The sequence below is a fragment of the Oryzias latipes genome, chromosome 22, assembly GCF_002234675.1.
Source record: "Oryzias latipes chromosome 22, ASM223467v1".
In the NCBI taxonomy this organism is placed as follows: Eukaryota; Metazoa; Chordata; class Actinopteri; order Beloniformes; family Adrianichthyidae; genus Oryzias; species Oryzias latipes.
The window spans coordinates 22,321,020-22,340,806 of NC_019880.2; the positions used below are offsets into that span (position 1 = coordinate 22,321,020).

General features: G+C 43.1%; 2 protein-coding genes across 2 annotated transcripts; one reads left to right on the forward strand and one right to left on the reverse strand.

Moving 5' to 3' along the window:
- Positions 1 to 669: 669 nt before the first annotated feature.
- On the forward strand, positions 670 to 5,324 carry LOC101165775 (GTPase IMAP family member 8-like). The gene is made up of 3 exons (XM_004082734.4): positions 670 to 872; positions 1,007 to 1,843; positions 3,933 to 5,324. Exons 1-3 carry the CDS (start codon positions 863 to 865, stop codon positions 4,643 to 4,645), a joined length of 1,560 nt encoding a protein of 519 aa, XP_004082782.1. The 5' UTR covers positions 670 to 862; the 3' UTR covers positions 4,646 to 5,324.
- Positions 5,325 to 9,200: 3,876 nt separating this feature from the next.
- On the reverse strand, positions 9,201 to 11,001 carry olklklp (kallikrein like protein). Its single transcript, NM_001104730.1, has 5 exons — positions 10,909 to 11,001; positions 10,630 to 10,786; positions 10,087 to 10,228; positions 9,726 to 10,016; positions 9,201 to 9,540 (listed from the first exon to the last, which is right to left on the reverse strand). Exons 1-5 carry the CDS (start codon positions 10,964 to 10,966, stop codon positions 9,361 to 9,363), a joined length of 828 nt encoding a protein of 275 aa, NP_001098200.1. The 5' UTR covers positions 10,967 to 11,001; the 3' UTR covers positions 9,201 to 9,360.
- Between the last annotated feature and the right edge of the window lie 8,786 nt (positions 11,002 to 19,787).

Below are 19,787 nucleotides of genomic sequence, written 5' to 3' on the forward strand. Positions count from 1 at the left end.
GAGCCGTCTGGCAGCAGACTGTCTGCATTCAACTCTTTCAACATTCCTGGAAGTGTTTACTCATTTTTTTATTCATCCAACTTCTAATCCATTTGTTCCATTTCGGGGTCATGGGGCTGCCACAGCCTATCCCGGCCACATGTGGGAAAAAGCTGGGGATAGGTCGCCACTCTGTCGCAGGGCCACAATCACACACCCACACCTAGGGACAATTTAGAGTAACCAATGAACCTACTATGAAGCATGTTTTTGGATGGTGGGAGGAAGCCATAGTCTCTGAAGAAAACCAATGCATGAACGGGGAGAACATGCAAACTCCACACAAAAGGTCCCCCATTGATGTTCTGGTTCAGATCCCCCAGCCGGGACCTGAACCTGGGGCCTTCTTGCTGTGATGCAAGAGCGCTAACCACTGCCAGCATCCTACTTCCAGTAGACGATTTCCGTCACGTTTGGGTGATTCAGCAAAAGTGAAAACAATTCCAGAATCCAGCAGTTTGGTTCTGTTGGTCATAAAATGAAATAAGCTGATTGTGGATTTTTAATAGGTAACCAAAAAATGTATTTTATCGTTCATATGCAGAGCAAGAAGTGAACAATTGAGCTGGATGTGTTAACGTGCTTACTAGTTTCTCAGCTTAAACTGCACCAGCTTGTGAGGGAAGAGTCAGACAGGAATATCTTGTATTTATGAGACTGGACTGAACTATGAGGAAGTTATTTGCTGTGCTTGTGGAATGCACTTCCTTCAAGCCTCAAAAAAAGATGCAACCAGGACGTTGTTTCCTTCTTATAGTTTTGGTAAAAGCTAGGACATCCACTTGAATCTTTCCACTTCCACGGAGTAGGACCTGCAGCAAAAATGTCCCAGAGTAAGCTATGTTCTTTAAAGATGAAACCTAAATCAATTTTTTTTTATTATAGTTGGTTCAAATTGTAGAAGATTTAGAGAAGATGCATACAGCGCAGGAATGTGCAGTACTAACATGTTTCTGTTTTTTGGCAGATGATGTAGCTGGCACAAACCCCATAATGGTGGTTATTTCTGAGGTGGACGAGTGGTCTTCTCTAAAATCTCTGCTCCAGACAAGCTGCCAGAATGAAGGTCATCAGGTCACCTGCAGCTCTCTGGGGCCTAAGCAAGTCTGCAATGTGACACTGGAGGAACAGATGATCAGTCTGCACTACGCAGATTTAAAAGAAGACATGTCAGAGGAAAGCCTCTGTCAGGCAGTGGAGACCTGCATCAAACCCTGCACCAATGGAATCAGCTCGTTTCTGCTGTTAATCCAAGGCGGATGCTACACCAAGAAGGAAAGAAGGCTGCTGGAGATCCTGCAGGCGCACCTGGGAGCTCAGATTTTAAAGTACCTGGTGATTCTGTCAGCAGAGGATGAAGAAGTAGTGAACACGCTGGATGACGGCCTGCTGGATTTGATCAACGAGTGTGACGGCCGATACTGCCGCATCACATCATCAAGTGTGACCGGAGGTCTGCACGCTTTAGTAGAGATGGTCAACAACGCACTGAGTGAAAGCGGTGGGGGCTACACTGAAGCCATGCTGGCTGAGGCAAAAAGACGCTGCACAGAGGACCTGGCCATGCAGTTGCTCAAACAAAAAGTGGAGGAGGCAGAAAGCAGAGAGCAGGCCTTCAGAGAGAAGGTTCAGATGCAGGAGAATCGCCGAGCCAAAGAGACGGAGGAGCTAAAGGCGAAGCATGCAGAGGAACGGAAGAAGGAAGCAGCTGAAAGGAAGAAATATGAGGAAAAGAGAGAGGGTCTTCAGGAGGCGGTGATCAGCCACAGAACCTCACTGCAGCTCCAAATGAGCACCCCAAGTGGTTAGTCATACTGTTTATTCACTCATCGTTCAGAACAATCAGACTTTGCTGGAGGTTTCCAGAGATTAACAAGAAACGTTTTACTAAAAATGAGACTTTGAGTTTCTACCAAACGTCTTCGCTGTTGGTTTTAACCATTACCAACGTACAGGAAACTTTTTTATTTTTTTTATTTTGATTAACTCAACACATAATGAAGTTAAGTGTCGTTTTGGACCAATAATGGAGCACCACTTTAAAAAAAGAAGACGTCAATGTTCCGTGATTATTATGAATGCTGATGGAATATCCATTTTGTCTCAATCTACTACTTTCAAAGAGGTAAAATAAAAAGTATGAAAGATAAACATTTACATGACTGAGACATTTAAGTCGGTTATGTCAAACACACAAACTCACAAAATCAACATAAACATTGGCATTGAACAACATAAATATTAAACATAATCAACCAAAAAGAGGTGTCGGGCGAAGCCAAGGATTGTTTCATCGACCCTGATTACAAATATCACATCTACCTATAAATTGATAGAACCTACTTTAAAAAAAGAAGAAAAAACAAAACGCTTCTCAAAATTACTTCACTGCCATATAAGTGTCTCTCGGTCAATGTATGTATATATGAATAAGTGAAGATCATAGAGAACAGGAAACTTTGCAACATGAATGCTATGGTAACCAAAACAACTGCCATGGCGCCATTGGGAGGCAGAAGTTTCAAGATTTCATGCTGCTGCCTGATTTTTGAAAATCGTCGGTGTAGTCATGAATGTAGATGGCGGAGGTCAGTTAGGCAGGGATGACACCATTACGAAATCAGGCCGTGGCTGGGTGGCCACAGGGCAGTAGCAGCCAGATCGCCGGCTGGCAGCAGCTCTGATTGGACAATGTGTAAATGTCTCTGGATGGCGGCCGTCCGTATCAGGTGCCACCGGCCGCCTGGTAGCCGGAGGGTATACAAAAAGTGAGCCATTCTGCACCACTGGTCGTTCGCAAAAAAAGATTCTTCTTCTTTTTCCCCTTTCTTGTGCATGTTGCTCTTCCTCTAGGAGTTGTGCAGCGAGCACAACGTTCTGTCTTCTTCGTGTTCTTCTCAGCATTAACTGCTGGAGTGCTATCGTCTCCCCATTTGGACCCCAAGTGGCCAGGATCGCCAGATTGATGTCCTGTCATAACCAGGCCCCCGGCCCGTCTCAACAGCCCTCGTCGAGTTCCCAGCACTGCTACCGTATGGGTGTGCCTCGAGGGTGGCAGTCTGAAATCGGCCAATCATCAGACGATTTTGGGGACCTTGGAGACGCTCCTATCAGTTACTTAGCACGCTGCTACCTTCCTGCCACCCGCCTTTCACTGGACTGCTACCGTTCGACCTCCAAATGTGCTCGGGCGGCCACTGACCAAAGTCAAATTATTGTCCAGTCGCTGTCAAATGATAACTTTTTCTTGCGTGTAAAAATGCAACTGCTGCTTCCCTATTACAAATGCCGCTGCATGGCCACCCGCCAGATTTGCTGCAAAACTTCAGGTCGCAGCACTGTGGCATTTTGGGATGTTTAAACGTAGGCTAACCCACAGGACGGTGTCCTCTGCTCTTTTCTATCCATTCTATGAGCCAGTGAGTGCACCAGCCCCTCGTTTTACATTTCAAGTGACAATACCCTCCCAGCATTGCTGAGGGACATTGATTCAGCTTCCTTCTGCTGTCTGGCCATCAATCATTTCACCCGCTAATGTTATGACAACCCTCTGCAGATAAATGCGGCCAAAACAAAAGAACTGGTATTTCCTGCAGCCTCGTCTGTATTCCATTTCACAATAAAACTGTTATCAGGGTCACCGTGGACAAAAGCTCATTGTTTGATCAACTCATCACTGACAATCAAAAATGCTTCCAGCAGAAACAGTCCTCCGTAGACCCTGGAGCTCTCCATCTTTAGTTTATGTTTTGAATATTCCAGCTGTTCTGACATTACACCATGTTTCCATCTATCTATAATGATGAAAGGCACTTCTAACGTTCGTTCTTAGGACCTGATCTTCTGAACTCTGCATCCTCCTGAAAGCCCTTTCTTTGCTGATTTCTCTTCAGATGATGACTCAAAGGCAGCGTCTGTCGTCCTGTTGGGCCTCTCTGGCAGTGGGAAGTCATCTGCTCTGAATCTGATTCTGAGCAGAGCAGGTAACCAGTACTCACTCAACGGGTCCACTCATGAACAAACCCATCCCACCCTGTCCTGTGAGAAGAAGGTTGTGTTTGCAGCAGGCAAGCCGCTCATCCTGGTGGACACCCCTGAGCTGTGGGATGAAGATGGAGTGGAAAATCTTGGGTTGCTGCATGATTGCCTGGCTTTGGCTTTACCTGGACCTCATGTCTTCCTGCTGGTGCTGCAGGTCGGAGGTTTCACCCAGGGAGAGTACAACATGCTTGGATACATGCAGAAGATCTTTGGACGAGAGGTTGCAGAACATTCCGTCATCCTGTTCATTTATTCTGATGAAAATCAGTTCAAACCTCTGCGAGTCGACGACTATGTTGCCGAAGCTCACACAAGCCTGCAGGATCTCATCAGGAAATGTGGGAGTCGGTTCTACGGGCTGAACATAAGCAACAAGCGCAGTGCTTTGAGCTATCCGCAGGTCAGAGAGCTGCTTCAGGGAATCCACAAGCTGGTTGCGTCACACGGAGGGCGGCCTTTCGCCATGAAGAGATTTTCTCCTCAGGAGCTTCAGGAAAGAAACAAAGTGCTTGTGGACAAGAGAGAAGACATGTTGGAATTGAACCACTTATTGAGAAGGGAATAGTTTCCCATTGAATTTCTATAGAAGGCTTCTCATCAGAACACAAGTTGGATTTACAGAAAAATTTGCCTCATTTAAGTGCTGTGATATCTTATTTGGACTTGAAGATTAGGACTAAAGATGTTAAGTGAGACTCATTGTAATACCTTTTTTGTCCGTACTGGGTGACACAGAGTTGTAGTACTTGCAGTCTTGACTTACAGTAAGAACAAATCTCAGCTGGGACATTTCTGTGTGGGTTTTCTTTGGCTTCCACTCGCAGTCCAAAAACCTGCTACAAAGGTCAATTGGTGGATCTAAAGTGCCACTAGGGTTGAATGTGTTTGTGTGTGTGCTGTGTGGCCTTGGGAATGACTGGCAACTGGTCCAGTGTGAATCCCACTTTCAGCCAACAGTTGTGGGGGGTCCAACAGTTGCCGGGACGGGCTCCAGCATCCCCATGCGGGTTCTGAGGATAGATGGATCTGAAACATTATGGCTGATTAACGCGATTAAAGAGGTGTTCCGATCCTTTCTCATGTTGGTTTAGAAAAGAGCTGCCTGAAACGGGAATTGAACTCACATCAATGCACACATCAATGGAAACATTTTGGGGTTTGTTTCATGACTCTGCCATCATTTCTCATGACCTAACATGTATATTTCCTGACACAATAAATACTTTTACTTAGTGGAAAACTCTGTCAAAGCTATCGTGACTAAAATGAGAGGAATCGTCAAGTTTCACTACGATGAAACTTTATTTCTCCTCATTGACCCTGCTCTTCACAAAACCAGAACTGGACCTGCTTAGCCTTAACACTATTTTTCAAAAGTGTTCACAGTATCATAAGACAAAGTGCTGAAAGTGTTCCATTAGATCAGTGTTTTTGAGCCAACGTTCTCTTTTTTCCTTGAGAAAAATCCCGCAGCACGCCAGCAACCAAAAATGAAAAAAAAGAGAAAGTCTGCAGTCTGTATTGATTTACAGTCCCTCCACCATCTCACATGGAGTTTTTTGTAATACTTGAGGCACACAAAGTTTGAAGTTGCAGCTGTTTTTACTAAAAGTTGCGATAGTTCCTAATAAAAATATTTTAACTGAGTTAGTTGAAAATTTGCCCAGGCACTTGCTTTTCCCTCCAGTTAATTAAAATGAAGTTCTCTGTAACCTCACAAAAGCCAAATGAAATGACATTCTTTCTAAACGGTAATTTACTTTTTATATAGGTCTATTTTTTATGCTTTTGCAAGAGCAACTGCAATTTTTGAACAAATAGGCTTATAATCACAGAATAGTTGATCAATTTTAGACAAACAAAAGACTAACTGTCTGTTTATAAAACGTGAACACACTAAAGTTTTATTCGTTTTTCTTTTGTCTAAATCAGAAATATGACTAACAAAAATGTTGTTTTTATTTTTGGTGATTACATTGTTTCATTTGACTTCAATGTGTCTGTTGGCCTTTTTACCTTATTGTTGTTTCTTTTACTTTGTTGTTGTACTTTATTTAAACTTAACTTCAGGTTTTTCAAACATGAACAAAATTTATAATTGAATTAGTCCTTCAATCCAGACATTATTAGAAATCAGCTTTTAAGTTGAGTTGTATTCATCTCATCTCTCAGAGCTTCATTATTTTAGTTACTTTTTACACAATCTGACACCCGATCCCACAGGAAGCTACTAGGGGTGCACGGATGATCCGTGATCCGCAGATCCCTACAGCCCCAGTTCTTCACTTGCGTGTGCCACAGATTGCCCAAACCACACCCCCTTTCATCCCTCCACGCATTTCATTTAAATCAATTGTCTGTTCACAAGTCACGTCCTCTGAGTTTGATTTAACACGCATCAAAATTGCTGCTCGACGTTTGTCCAAAAGTGTGTTTAGAAACCTGACGCTCGTGTGGGAGGAGCTACTGTCAAAGGTTTTTCTCGCCCTCCTTATAACAGACTCGCGAGATGTTGAGAGATTCAACGTATTTATACTGAAGAGCTCCACAAAGCTGTCGGCAAACTACTCAGCATGAAACCTGAGCCTTTTTTGCGGAACACAGAGCTGATGATCTGGTGAAGGTCAAGGTTTTTACATACTGACCTGGTTTAACATTTTACTCATGTGGTGCACAAAAAAAAAAAAAAAAAGAATATCTGATGTGCAGCAACCACTGAAAATCTTCAAACTGAAGCAACGATGGAAATGTAGAAGCATCTGCCTCTTACAAATAAACCACATAGCTGAGGAGCAATGGCCAACATAAACAGAACAACGTGACAAACACACAACACTTTCAGATCCTTTCATTCCTTTTTGTCTGATAATTGAAGGGATCCGTGGTCGATTTCCCACATGGAGATTCTCCAGATTCCACATTACAAGCCCCTATCAATCTCTGCATTTGTCTTTGTGGCAGATGTGATGTTTTGACTAGAATGACCTGTTATGATGGAGATGGATGACATTTTGTTCAGGAAAGATTTATTCTGCCACAGTTTGGACACCTGCAGTCTCAAGAGCATTTGCTCCAGCTGCTTTTGATCATGCAATAATACTTCTCTGACGTTTCTTTATTTATTTGGGACTCTTAAGAATGCCTCTTTCAAGACACTAACAAAGGGAAGCTGAAGCTGCTTTTATAAGGAAGCCAGCTGTGGAATGGGAAAGGAGGAAAAGAGCTGCTCCTGCTCTCCTTGTTTTTCTTCTTTGTTTGCTCGGCGTATCGACGGCGAGACCGGCGTTTTTGAAGGTGCATCTGCTCATGATTGCAGCTCTTCCAACACGCCCTGAGGTTTGGTGAGCTTTATCTGCGACAAACCAGTTTGAATGTTTTTAATCAGCGCCCCCGTGCTTCTGCAGGGAGCCAGCCAAAAGAAAAAAATGAGACCAAGAAAGTTAACTGTTGGTATAGAGTAGGGCTGCACGATATGAGGAAAACTCGCGATATGCGATATTGGTGATTAATATTGCGATAACGATATAATTTGCGGTATATAAACAAATAGCAAAACAACCAAAAACATAATTTCCATTTCACTGCAACAGTTTAAAATTATACTCCAAATGACCCTCGTCAACGTAGGCGGCAAACATAAAAGGGCTCATCTGATTGATCAACAACGTAAACGGGTCCTTCCTATTGGTTAAATGCATAAATATTTCAAGCTGCATGAGTTTGTTTTAGCACATTTAAGGTAACCATTTATTGTGATTTTTGGCATGTTTTGCGGTATGCATATTGCACAGCTTGATGTTGCGATAACGATAAATTTGCGGTATATTGTGCAGGCCTAGTATAGAGATATATAGGCTAGAGTCGCTACGCTCGCTTGTTGCATACACCAAGTCGGACGGCATGTGGGATAGGCTGAAGTGCCGGCTCACAGCAGGAAAACAAGGATGGGACTTTTCAAAAGGACATTGTTACCGTCAGCTAATAAAGGAGAACTTATAGAAAACAGAAAGAGTTGACCCTCAGATTATTGAACATTTAAGCTGATCTTGTGGTCTGTCTAAAGTCAATGATAGTATCAGCATTCAAACATTTCCAAGTTTGGTTATTTTTGGAGGATGACCCATGGAATTGAAGCATATTACTGAGCAGAGAAAAAAAAAAAAACTAACCAGGATTCTCTCGGTAGTGAAGACTGCCGGGTGCATATCCGCCACAGCGGTGGTCAACAAGCCGCTGCGTGTTTGATAGCAAATGCCGTCTGGACCTCACCATGGTGCTCACTGTGCCCTCTTTCCCATCCAATGAACCCCCGGACCAGTACGACTGTCGTCACTGTTGGGTTGTACTGTTCTCAGTCCGCTGAGACCCTGTCGCACCGCGCCGTGTGGTCACCGGCCCATATACAATGGGCGCAAGCGGTCTGCGGTGATGTCTGCAACCCACCGACCCATTTATAGACACGGACCCAGGAGTCCAACAGTTTGTGTAAATCTTAGTCTGTGTGTAGATTTGAATCAAATCCCAACCATGTATCAGGTATGCAATGTGTTTGCTATGTAGTGACGTATTTATAGGAAAGCTTGAAAAGTCGTTTATCTGTTGTATCCTGTACAAAAACATTAATACCATGATCTTGATCTTATTTTTATGATGATCTGAGGTTTTTTCTTTTTAAATCGGACCAAAATTAAGCATTTTATGGCAATTTTAGTGGATCTGCTAAGCCGTGTCTCATTATTTACACACCTTTTCAATGTGGCGTCACTCTTTACGTATCTTGGACAATGGTACCAGGCTAACGTAGCGTCTCTAGCAATATAACTCATTGGGTGTCCAAGCTTAGCTGAGTTTGGAGAGTTCTGAAAGGAAGAAATCAAAAGGTCCAATTTCATATTATAGTCTGATTTCATGAAGATTCTACAACTGAAAGCTTTTCTTCAGACCGAGGAGGTACTGGTGTTTGACGTTTGCCTCAGAAACTAATGTTTGTGTTGGAAACATTCAAAGTGATGTTATGCTTATTTTATTTTGCCTCTGGCTATAAAGCATACATTTCATTTTATTATAGTTTAAAAAAATGGATTTTCTTCTGACCAATGACCCAAGCTCACTGCAGGTACTGCTGTTTGGGTTATTTATTTCTCTTAAGCCGTGCGCTAGTTCCACACACACAAAGCCGAAGCGAAGCAGCTTGTAGCCGGTGGATGTGGAGATATTTAGCAAAAGCAGGTCTGTGGCTCCAACTATCAACCCTCTGCTGACTACAGCTGTTTCCTGCATTCAGCTGCTCTGGTCTTGTGCTTCTGGAGGCTGTGGAGCCATGATGCCGTCTATCCACTCAGTGTAGAGTGAGATGATGGTGTATATTCCAGGCTTTCTGACTTGGCCACACTTCTTCCCTCCATTGGAGGTGATGCCCACTGCAATGTTGTTGTAGAGCAGAGGCCCTCCAGAGTCTCCCTAAAGAGAAAAGGACGTCAATCAAACTCCACCTGACATCAGGGAATTCTGTTTAAAAAGTAACACCTGAAAATATGTGGCAAATGCTGTTGACAGGAAGATTTGATGTCATTTGTCCTAATTGCGGTTTCTTTCCTGCAACATCAACTGCTAAACATTCATTTAGGACAAGGAGGAGAACTCACATCACAGCTGTCCTGAACATTATCGGGTTGGTCGCAGGGCTCTTTGCAAACTTTATTTGCACACATCATGTTGCTGGTAAACTTTGAACCAAAGTAGTCACTGCGTGAGCATCGAGTCGGGCGCACCACATTGACCACCACCTCCCTCAGCTTGTCTGGTCTGGACTCCAAGTTGTTCTGGGATCCCCAGCCGGCAGTCTCAACCTCTGCACCGGCTTCAGGGTTTGTGCCGCCGGCTCGCAGGAACCCCACGGCTTTGACGGCTTCAGAGGCGTTGAACGGGCGATCCAACTGCAGAGAGAACAGTGTCATTCAGAAACACGTGTCGTCCATTTAATCATTTATTTACAATGAAACATACCTTAATCAAAGAAATGTCATTATCATAATTAGCTGGGTTGTAGTTGGGATGATTGTGAAGTTCCAAAATGTCAAAGGTTTGCTTTGTTTCTTCTGGCTGACTCAAAGAGTGAAGACCCAGCACCACCTTCCTCCCGTTTGGCCTGCAGGAGTCATCAAGTTATGGTAATGTGCTATAAAATATGCATGTCAGTGCCACAGCCAGAATGACAGCTTCTCATTTGGAAGAGGTTTTCCTGAGCTTTTGGCGCTATACTGCTGTTAAATCTCCATTTTTGGACACTGTAGGAATCTCCTTTCATGGCATGTTGGACTTTTTCCTCCAATAAGACGGATGTGTGGAGCCAACATCAGTCATATGCTTTCAAGATTGGAATTTCTTTATTTTCACAGACTCTACTCCCAAAAAAATTAAAGCTGCAAAACCCATTTCCACTGAGTTGGCGGAGGACCTTTTTACCAAACAAAGGAAAAAATGTCAGAGCCTGAAACATTACACAATCTGTTCTATCTGTTGGTGCTGGTCTGAAGAATGTTGTCTCACCCGTTCGGCATACAGTGCACGGCTGTCATCACCCACTGATCTGCAACAACAAAACCTCCACATTCGTGCTTCAGAGCGTCTCCCTCTGGGACCTGGATGGAGGCCATGTAAGGCCGAGAGTGCGGCGCCGCCTCTCTGCCACCAATGATGCCCTCGGCTGAGGGGGGAAAACATCAGTCATGTTTTTACCAAAAGGGATTCTGTGGTGCTGCCACAAAAACGCATGCATGGCAAAATGAAACAACCAGAATTTAAGGAACAACATCCGAACAAACTCACCGTGTGAAATGAGGGAGACGGAAAAAAGGGCCCCAAACAGAAACACTCCTCTCTCCATGATGCCGTGTCAACTGACCGCAAACCAGCAACTGTGCTCTTTTGAAGGAAGAGGGGAAACATAAATCGAGAGGAAGTTGCGCAAGACACGGGAGTGGGAGCTGGAGGAGCCTGACATTCCCTGTTTCTGGAACAAAAACAGAAAAGCACAGATTAAAGGTTTGCTCAAGACATTTTAGCCTGAAGTTTTTAGTGCAAAATAAATTCCTGTGAGGCTGCAGCACATCAAGAGTTTAACTTTTTAATGACGATGAAGGTTTGAACAAACATCTGCTGCACAACTTTTAATGACTATTTTTATTTTGCAATGAAGTGAAGTTGAAAAACACAGAAAACACAGAGCCTGACTTGAAATGAATAAATGTAGACTTCTCTGAATCCTCACCCCACTGACTGAGATCAAACAGAAACATTTGTTGTTAAAAATGATGCACAGAGACATTTCAGGGTTCAGTGGTGAAGATGAAAAGCTGAGTGGGAGTGAGGGCCTGAGAGGCAGAACTGTGGAGCAACAGCTCAGATCAGGACACACACCAGAAGTTTCATTTGTTAATCTTTTGGTTTGGCTTTACTACGGCTTCATGATCCAAAGTTGTGTTTTTCCTCTAAAAGATGTGCTTTAAATCTTTTTTCCTTATATGCGCTTCATGATCCCTGCAAGGAACAGTTCTCAAAGTCGGCTTGAGCAGATGATTCACGTGTCCACAGTTTCAATTGTTTTTTAGGACTTTCTTTTTTAACTCTTGGGCTGTTGTGATTAAAGTTTAAGCACTGAGCTGTTTCAAACTTAAAGTCTCGTTTTAGTGAATAAAAACGGATTGCTTGGCAATAGTGCTCTGATTGATAAATGATTACTTCATCGTGTCTCACTGTCATCCGGAAACTTGTGGCGGGAAAGAGTGACAGTTATTCTAGCAGCCACAGGATGGTAGCAGGGCGCTGCAGGGATTCGAGGTGTTTTACTTGATTCATCTCATTTTCTCAGCTGTAGCAGATCAATGACATGTATTATGATTGCATAATGTGAATGTAGTGGGTAAAAAAAGAGAGAAAATAACCCCCCCCCCTTCTTTTTCAATCTTATTTTAACAACATTGGTTTGAGTTGGGTGCGTTACACATGGCCATCAGTAGGTGGTGCTGTTGGTGCTACTATGCCGCTTTGGACAATCAACATAGAAAGTGAAGACATGGCTCCGTTATAAAAACAAGCTACAGCCTGATCAGACGTGTTTTGGATTTGTCCACACTTGGAGCTCTACCGCCTTTGGCAACACAAACACCCTAACTGTGTGCCACTTTTTAACTCTTGGGCTGTTGTGATTAAAGTTTAAGCACTGAGCTGTTTCAAACTTAAAGTCTCGTTTTAGTGAATAAAAACGGATTGCTTGGCAATAGTGCTCTGATTGATAAATGATTACTTCATCGTGTCTCACTGTCATCCGGAAACTTGTGGCGGGAAAGAGTGACAGTTATTCTAGCAGCCACAGGATGGTAGCAGGGCGCTGCAGGGATTCGAGGTGTTTTACTTGATTCATCTCATTTTCTCAGCTGTAGCAGATCAATGACATGTATTATGATTGCATAATGTGAATGTAGTGGGTAAAAAAAGAGAGAAAATAACCCCCCCCCCTTCTTTTTCAATCTTATTTTAACAACATTGGTTTGAGTTGGGTGCGTTACACATGGCCATCAGTAGGTGGTGCTGTTGGTGCTACTATGCCGCTTTGGACAATCAACATAGAAAGTGAAGACATGGCTCCGTTATAAAAACAAGCTACAGCCTGATCAGACGTGTTTTGGATTTGTCCACACTTGGAGCTCTACCGCCTTTGGCAACACAAACACCCTAACTGTGTGCCACTTGCTACTTTTAGGGCTGGCGCTGGTAACAATTGGGGGTTTGTCCGGATCATTTTACTGGAAGTAACTGCTAGAGTGCGAGTACAGCGTTCAGGGTGCCCAGAACCTCAGGGAAGGCTACAGCCCCATGTTTGATCCGGAGAGTCTCTACCACCTTTGAAATGTCATGAACACCAACGCACCTCGGCAGGCGCTGATTTTCAGGCGCTAGTAACATGAAGATATGGTTAAGAAGGTTCTCATAGGCTTTCTCTGTCTTAAAGTTGAGTCATGGCGTCTGGATTTTTGGTTTTAGGCTTTCGAAGCTTTTAAGTCCAGATGGCATGATTTAACTTCAGGAAATGATGAAGATTTGTGTCATGAGTAGGGGTGTAACGGTACACGTAGTTTTACCGAACCATTTCGTATTTTTTGTTTGTTTATTTTTCCCCTCCAAATGTATTAACCCTTGTGCTATCTTAGATGACCCCCCCCTTACATTGACGTGTTCTCCCTACCATGATAAAGGTGGAAAGATTTCATGTAATCCATGGACACCAGTGAAGATCACAAATCATTGAAGAAAAAAGGTTCAGAGCACTGTCTAATGGGTCTAGATGACCCAACTCCCAATGTTAAAGTGCCTAGGATAGCACAAGGGTTAACTTTGCGCCAAGGCGGAACAAATGTTACTTGTGGTATTCCGCCAAAACTCTCAATGGTGTTTGACCTCACGCGCTTGTAGGAAGTAGGGGGGGTCAGAGCATGGGAACGCACAGCGCAAAAGTGTGTGTGAGCGTGCGTTCATGGTGTGTTGCTCAGTTTGCCGGAACAGAAATAAAAAAAGTTTCCTCCAAAGATTTTTAGAGAGCACCACCGCTCCCATGTATCTGACAGGGATTGATGTCTGGTTGCTGCCTTGGTTAGACAACATAAACTTTAAAGTCTGACGTGGCTCCAAGCAACCTGTCGATGATTTTCAAACAACAGGCAACAGACAAATCCTTTTCCCTGTTGAGACAACAGCCAGTCTGGTCTCCAGAGAGGAGCCACAACATGATGGGTTGATGCCAATTGAGTTTCCCTGAAACCCTTGTGCTATCCTAGGGACTTTAACATTGGGAGTTGGGTCATCTAGACCCACTAGATGGATTTTTGGATACTGATTTGATGACTAAAAAAATAAATCACAACCAACTCAGTTTTGCTCCCGCTGCCTTTATTTGTAACCCTTATGCTATCTTAGGCACTTTAACATTGAGAGTGGGGTTATCTAGACCCCACTAGACAGTGCTCTGAACATTTTTTCTTCTATGGTTTGTTATCTTCACTGGTCTCCATGGGTTACATGAAATCCTCTATGTCCCAGTGGCTCCCTGGAGCATTTTCAAAAATGTTTGAAAATGTAAAAAGATGGGGGAGAGAAATATATTTTTTGTTTTAATATGGTTTCTGTAGGAGAAAAAAAAGACACAAACATTCTTAACGTTTTCCAATGCTGTAAGAATGTGTAGAATAAATATTAAATTTCAACATTTCTGTCAACGAAGATTTGCGTCATAGCCTGCGACACACGTTTCTACCAGCAGGTGGCTGATGTAAATCGAACCACCGTCAGTTCCGTGCATTGCTTGATGAAGTTGAAAGCAAATATTCTGATCTCCTGCTACACATTAAAGTCTGATGGCTGTCCAGGGTGACGTTTTGCGTCTGTTTCGAACACATGAAAACATTCCTGAAAAGCAAAGACCTGAACTACCCGCAACTGGAAGATCCTGAGTGGCTGGAAAAGCTGCACTTTTTGGTGGATATGACTGTGACAAGCCACCTGAACGAGCTGAATGAAAGTCTCCAGGCGCAGCATACGCTTGAAGCTGTTCTGTCATTCCAGCACAAGCTGGCTGTCTTTGCAAAGATGTACAGCGTAAAGACGATGCTGCTGTGTTTTACCCTTGCACTGACTTGCTTTGCATTTGCACAGAAATCAAACTCAACTGTATTTATTTCATTTTATGTACTTTACCTTTTTCAAAAGGCTGCTGTTTTCTTTTTTATAAACGCAGGCTGCGTTTTATTGCACTGTGTTCAGTTCCCAGAGGGGGCACGTCATCATGCACGTGCCATTTTGTTGTTTTTTGTTCGAATCCTCAAAACAAAAATGACCTCAAAAATTGGATTTCTTTATTCCATTTCTTTAATTTTATCAAAGCAATGAAAGATAATTCATTGATATTGTAATGAGGTTAAACTTGCACAACAGAGCAGTCACGTGACGCGTCGTTCTCCGCAGAATGCACTGCAGGACAAATAAACATTTAATCATGAATACTCATAACGTATTTGTAGCAACTTAGTCATTTTGATAGTAGGCTAATATAGCTAATATAGATACATATTTCGCATGCGTTGCCTTCATTATAGGGCTTAACCCTTGTGTGGTGTTCATATTGTTGTTACTCAGCCAGTGTTCGTGGGTCTGGTGGACCCGTTGCATGTTGTGGTTTTTAATGCCTCACAATCAAACACTTTGATGTTAAAATACTCAACAGATGTTTACCTCATCCAATTACAAGCAGTTTATTTGGTTAATATTTGCCCTTTACCTTTGTTAGATCACATTCAAAACTCATTATTTAAAACGTGATAAAGAAAATCAATTAAAATCAAGATATGATTGGAAACAAATTTTCAAGTGAAGCAATGGTTTTCAAAACTACTAACTTTTATTTATTTGAACACAGAAACTGAACCCATTCAGGTGCACAACACAAGCTGAACACATAGAGTAAACCTATTAGTCAAGACAACACATCAGCCCCATTGAACACATGGCCTTCTAGCCACTAGCCTGTACAACACATGGTCCTGGCTGATGGCTTTGTTTTGGAACTGGCTGATGCTCAATCTAAATTGTAAATGGTAAATTGCGTATACTTATATAGCGACTTTCTTCCAACAAGGACAAAGTGCTTTACAGTCACAGACCCATTCACCCAGTCACACACACATTCAGACACTGGTGGCGGCTCCGCTGCCAAACACAGGCGCCCGCCTACCACCAGAAGCAAGGTGGGGTTCAGTGTCTTGCCCAAGGACACTTTGACTCATGGGCCTGCAAGGCGGGAATTGAACCTGCAATCTTACGATCAGGGGTCGACCACCCTTCCGCTGCACCACGGCCGCCCCAATCTAATCATCTTCTTCAGAGTCACTGTCAGACTCTGAATTTTCAGAAATGTGATCCTCCAATTCTGAAACCTCCTCTTCTGAATCGTCTCCCTCTACATCATCCTCAAAAACGTCTCTCTCTTCTAAAATCAATTCCAGGGCCCTCTGCGCAGAAAGTCTTTTGGCCATTTTGATCAGTTGTGATAAGAAACCACACTGGCAAAGCTATATTTATAGTGTCCCGCCTCCAATTTGTAGCAGATCTTTATCTGCTATGTGAGATATTAAAGATTCCCGCAAGAAAGTCAAATGATCAAATGTGCGGGAGAACGAGAGCAAACAGAGTTGATGCTTGAATTATTCTAACAATAGCCGCGGTTACATGGGCAGAATATCTTGATCGGATCAATGGTCGGGTTAAAATTCACCCGTGCACATGGGCACAGAAAACCTTTTTCCGATTAGAACAAACGTTCCCATGGCTCACACTCTCGTTCGGAATGAATCATTTGAGCATGCGCAGTAGTGTAAAAATCACCCGGATGCGGATATAGGTCCCGTTGTAAACAAACCGCTTCCACAGACATTTATGCAGCAGCTCGGTAACATACGAGACGATCTTCCAAACGTGCTTTTATTAATGTCATGAATATTATGAATTGCCTGTTCGCTCATCGTTATATTTAATCTGTGTGGTCAGTGCTTTTTTTGTGGAAGAATTAAGCTGGACGAAAGCTTAGGACAGACTAACACGGGCTAACATCATTAGCCTGATGGATGGACACAAAATCCAGGACCGTGCAAGAAACGCAGCAATCTGCAGCTTTCTAAGGACTGAGCGACATTTATTTCTGCTCTGAAAGTTCACACAGACCGCCCCAAAGCCACTCTGTGAGCTAGCGGCCCGAGCTCTGTTCGAACACGGTTCCTCCTGAGTCCTGCAGCCGCTAACCCAGAGCGGCGGGACTGCTTGCAGTCTGAATTCTCCCACACATAACAAAACAACAAAACGCACACGTAAAAAAGCCCCCCCCCCCCCGACACAAAATTATTAATCCAGCTGCTCTGCTCACTCGGGTGCCAGTGGACCGAGTGAGCGTCAGGGGGCACGAAGCGCTCCTCCTCCGAATCTCCCCCGTGAGGGGTGTAAGAGAGGGGAGAGCCAGCGGGGCGAGAGCGGAGCGGCGCTTTTCAAGGGGCGTCCGCAGAGCTGGTCGGTCCCGTATGCGCTCCAAAGCTTTCTCACAGCGAAACACCTTCTATGCGTGACGTAAACCAGAGCAGCAGTGACACACGATCGGAATGACCGTTTACATGCTCCACGATCGGATAAACGATCGGTATAACCCACCTATCTCGATCGGAAAGAAATTCTGATCCGAATGAGTCTGACCGGGGCAGAGTATTCCGAACGGCGCGTTTACATGACGCATTTTCTTTCCGATCAGGCGTTCATTCCGATTACTTTTGCCCATGTAAACGCGGCTAATGTTGCAACCTTGTGCGGGAACCGCAGGTGCAGAAACAGAACTCACATTTACAGTGAATCTTTCTCTCTCTGCCACTCTCTCTCTCTCTTTCTCACTGGTCACACACACACACACACACCCACCCACACACACACACACACACACACACACACCCACACACACCCACACACAGCAGGCCCAGACAGGTGGAGGACAGATTGTAGGTACATAAAAACATCAATTTCCACACTTCTATTAGCCCTGGGTCCAGTGGTCCCGAACATCTTATATTTTTAAAGAAATGTGTTGGGGGGGTATACGGTGTGTGGTCATTAAAAATGTATTCTGATATCTGTTCTTCACAGAAAATGAGCCAAGGCCAGTGAGTCTGAGTTTGAAAAATTAATTAATTGTATCATTTTTCTTTTGATAAAAAATGAAAATGGGTCCCACAGACCCGAACACCACATAAGGGTTAAATAGGGCTTTTAATATTTTGCGGCTCCAGACATATTTGTTTTTTTTGTTCCAAAATGGCTCTTTCAACATTTCGGGTTGCCGACCCCTGGTCTAGTAAATGGTAAATGGCGTATACTTATATAGCGCTTTCTATCCTTTTTCAAAGGGCCAAAGCGCTTTACAGTCACAGTCCCATTCTCCCATGCACACACACATTCACACACTGGTGGCGGCTCTGCTGCTGAACACTGACACCAACCTCCCACCAGAGGCAAGGTGGGGTTCAGTGTCTTGCCCAAGGACACTTCGACACATGGGCGTGCAAGGCGGGAATTGAACCTGCAATATTATGATCATGGGTCGCCGGCCCCTGGGTGGCCGTGGAAACAGCCTCAGAAACAGCCTCAGATGCTGTTTCTCCAATCTGTGAAGACATAAGCCCCAAGGAGATGTTAAAGAGCAGTGGAAGGAGGTTGATTTCCTCACCAACAACTTCTGGTGCAGGAGTCCTCTTTCCATCATGTCTGACAAGTCTCTACGTCTTCCATTCTAAGTTTCTCGTCTCCTTCCTGGATCAGTTGTTGTTACTTCGGGTCACCATGGATCCCATAAGAAAGTTCTGTTCATTCATTATTTTGGCTTTATTTTATATTGAATGATCTTTTTGACACTACCCTCTGCATTTACCCGGACTTGGGACCGGCACAAAGAAGCACTGGATTGTGTTCCCTTGTGGTTGCATTACTATTTGTGATTCCAAGAAATAAATATATTGCTTAAAGATTATAAATTATATTTGTATTTGTATATTATGTAGTGGCTGCATTAGTATTATATTTGTTTATAAACTATTTTATTAATTAAAAATCACATATATTTATATTAGAATAATATGACTTAATGAATTACGTGTTTCTGTTGTGTTTATGCTATGTTTGTTTATAAAATAGCTTCTTATATTTAATTAAAAAAATTTTTCCAAGGAATTGGAACAAGAGGCTTTTGTAACAATTTCTCAGCAGATTAACAACTTATAATACATGTCCAAAACAAAGTGTAATAAAATCTGCTTCTTTCTTCAACAATTTTAAATTTATGATTAAAATAAAGTGTCTTCAAGGGATTATTAACAATTGTACATTTTTTTCTAACCCAACTCTTTCCAGTTGGATTGTGGGAAAACTGGAGCTCCCAGAGAAAACCCAAACCTGTTTCCATTTCCATTTATTTCACAACATTTTACTTCATTTATAAAGAACTTTTCATTCATCTGTAACTCATGGTGCTTCATGGTTAAGAAAGACCCTTTAATAACCAAACAAAAACAAAAAATAAATATTTACATAAAAATAAAACTAAAGGTAACAAATTTAAGAGATTCCTACATTATAGCTAAGTCATTGGTACCTCCCTCCCCCCTCCCTTCAGAACATTTAACCCCCCAACAATCACTTCCCGCCTTGCCCACCCATGTGTCAAAATGTCCTTGAGCAAGACACTGAACCCCACCTTGCCTCTAGTGGGGGGGTGTGAACCTCCAGTGTGTGCATGTGTGTGTTAATGTGTGTGTTAACGTGTGTTAATGGATGAATGGGTTTGTGACTGTAAAGCGCTTTGTGCCTTTAAAGAAGGTAGAAAGCGCCATACAAGTGTACACCATTCACCCTTTACCTTTAATAACCCAATAAAAAGAAAATACATATTTACATCAAAATAAAACTAATTAAAGGAAACAAATAACCAAAAATAATGCACCCCAAAAATTCAGCACTAACACAGAACACACCACATTGTGAACTTAAGAGATTCCTACAGCTAAGTACCTCCCTCCCCCCTCCCTGCAGAACATTTAACCCCCCCAACAATCGCACTAATACAGACATTT

Excerpts from the sequence above, each read along its gene's own strand:
- olklklp (NM_001104730.1), bottom strand. The coding sequence starts at position 10,966 with ATGGAGAGAGGAGTGTTTCTGTTTGGGGCCCTTTTTTCCGTCTCCCTC. Across the intron at positions 10,017-10,086 it reads ATGACATTTCTTTGATTAAG|TTGGATCGCCCGTTCAACGC; the intron begins GTATGTTTCATT and ends TTCTCTCTGCAG. Across the intron at positions 9,541-9,725 it reads ATGTTCAGGACAGCTGTGAT|GGAGACTCTGGAGGGCCTCT; the intron begins GTGAGTTCTCCT and ends TTTTCTCTTTAG.
- LOC101165775 (XM_004082734.4), top strand. Across the intron at positions 1,844-3,932 it reads CCAAATGAGCACCCCAAGTG|ATGATGACTCAAAGGCAGCG; the intron begins GTTAGTCATACT and ends ATTTCTCTTCAG.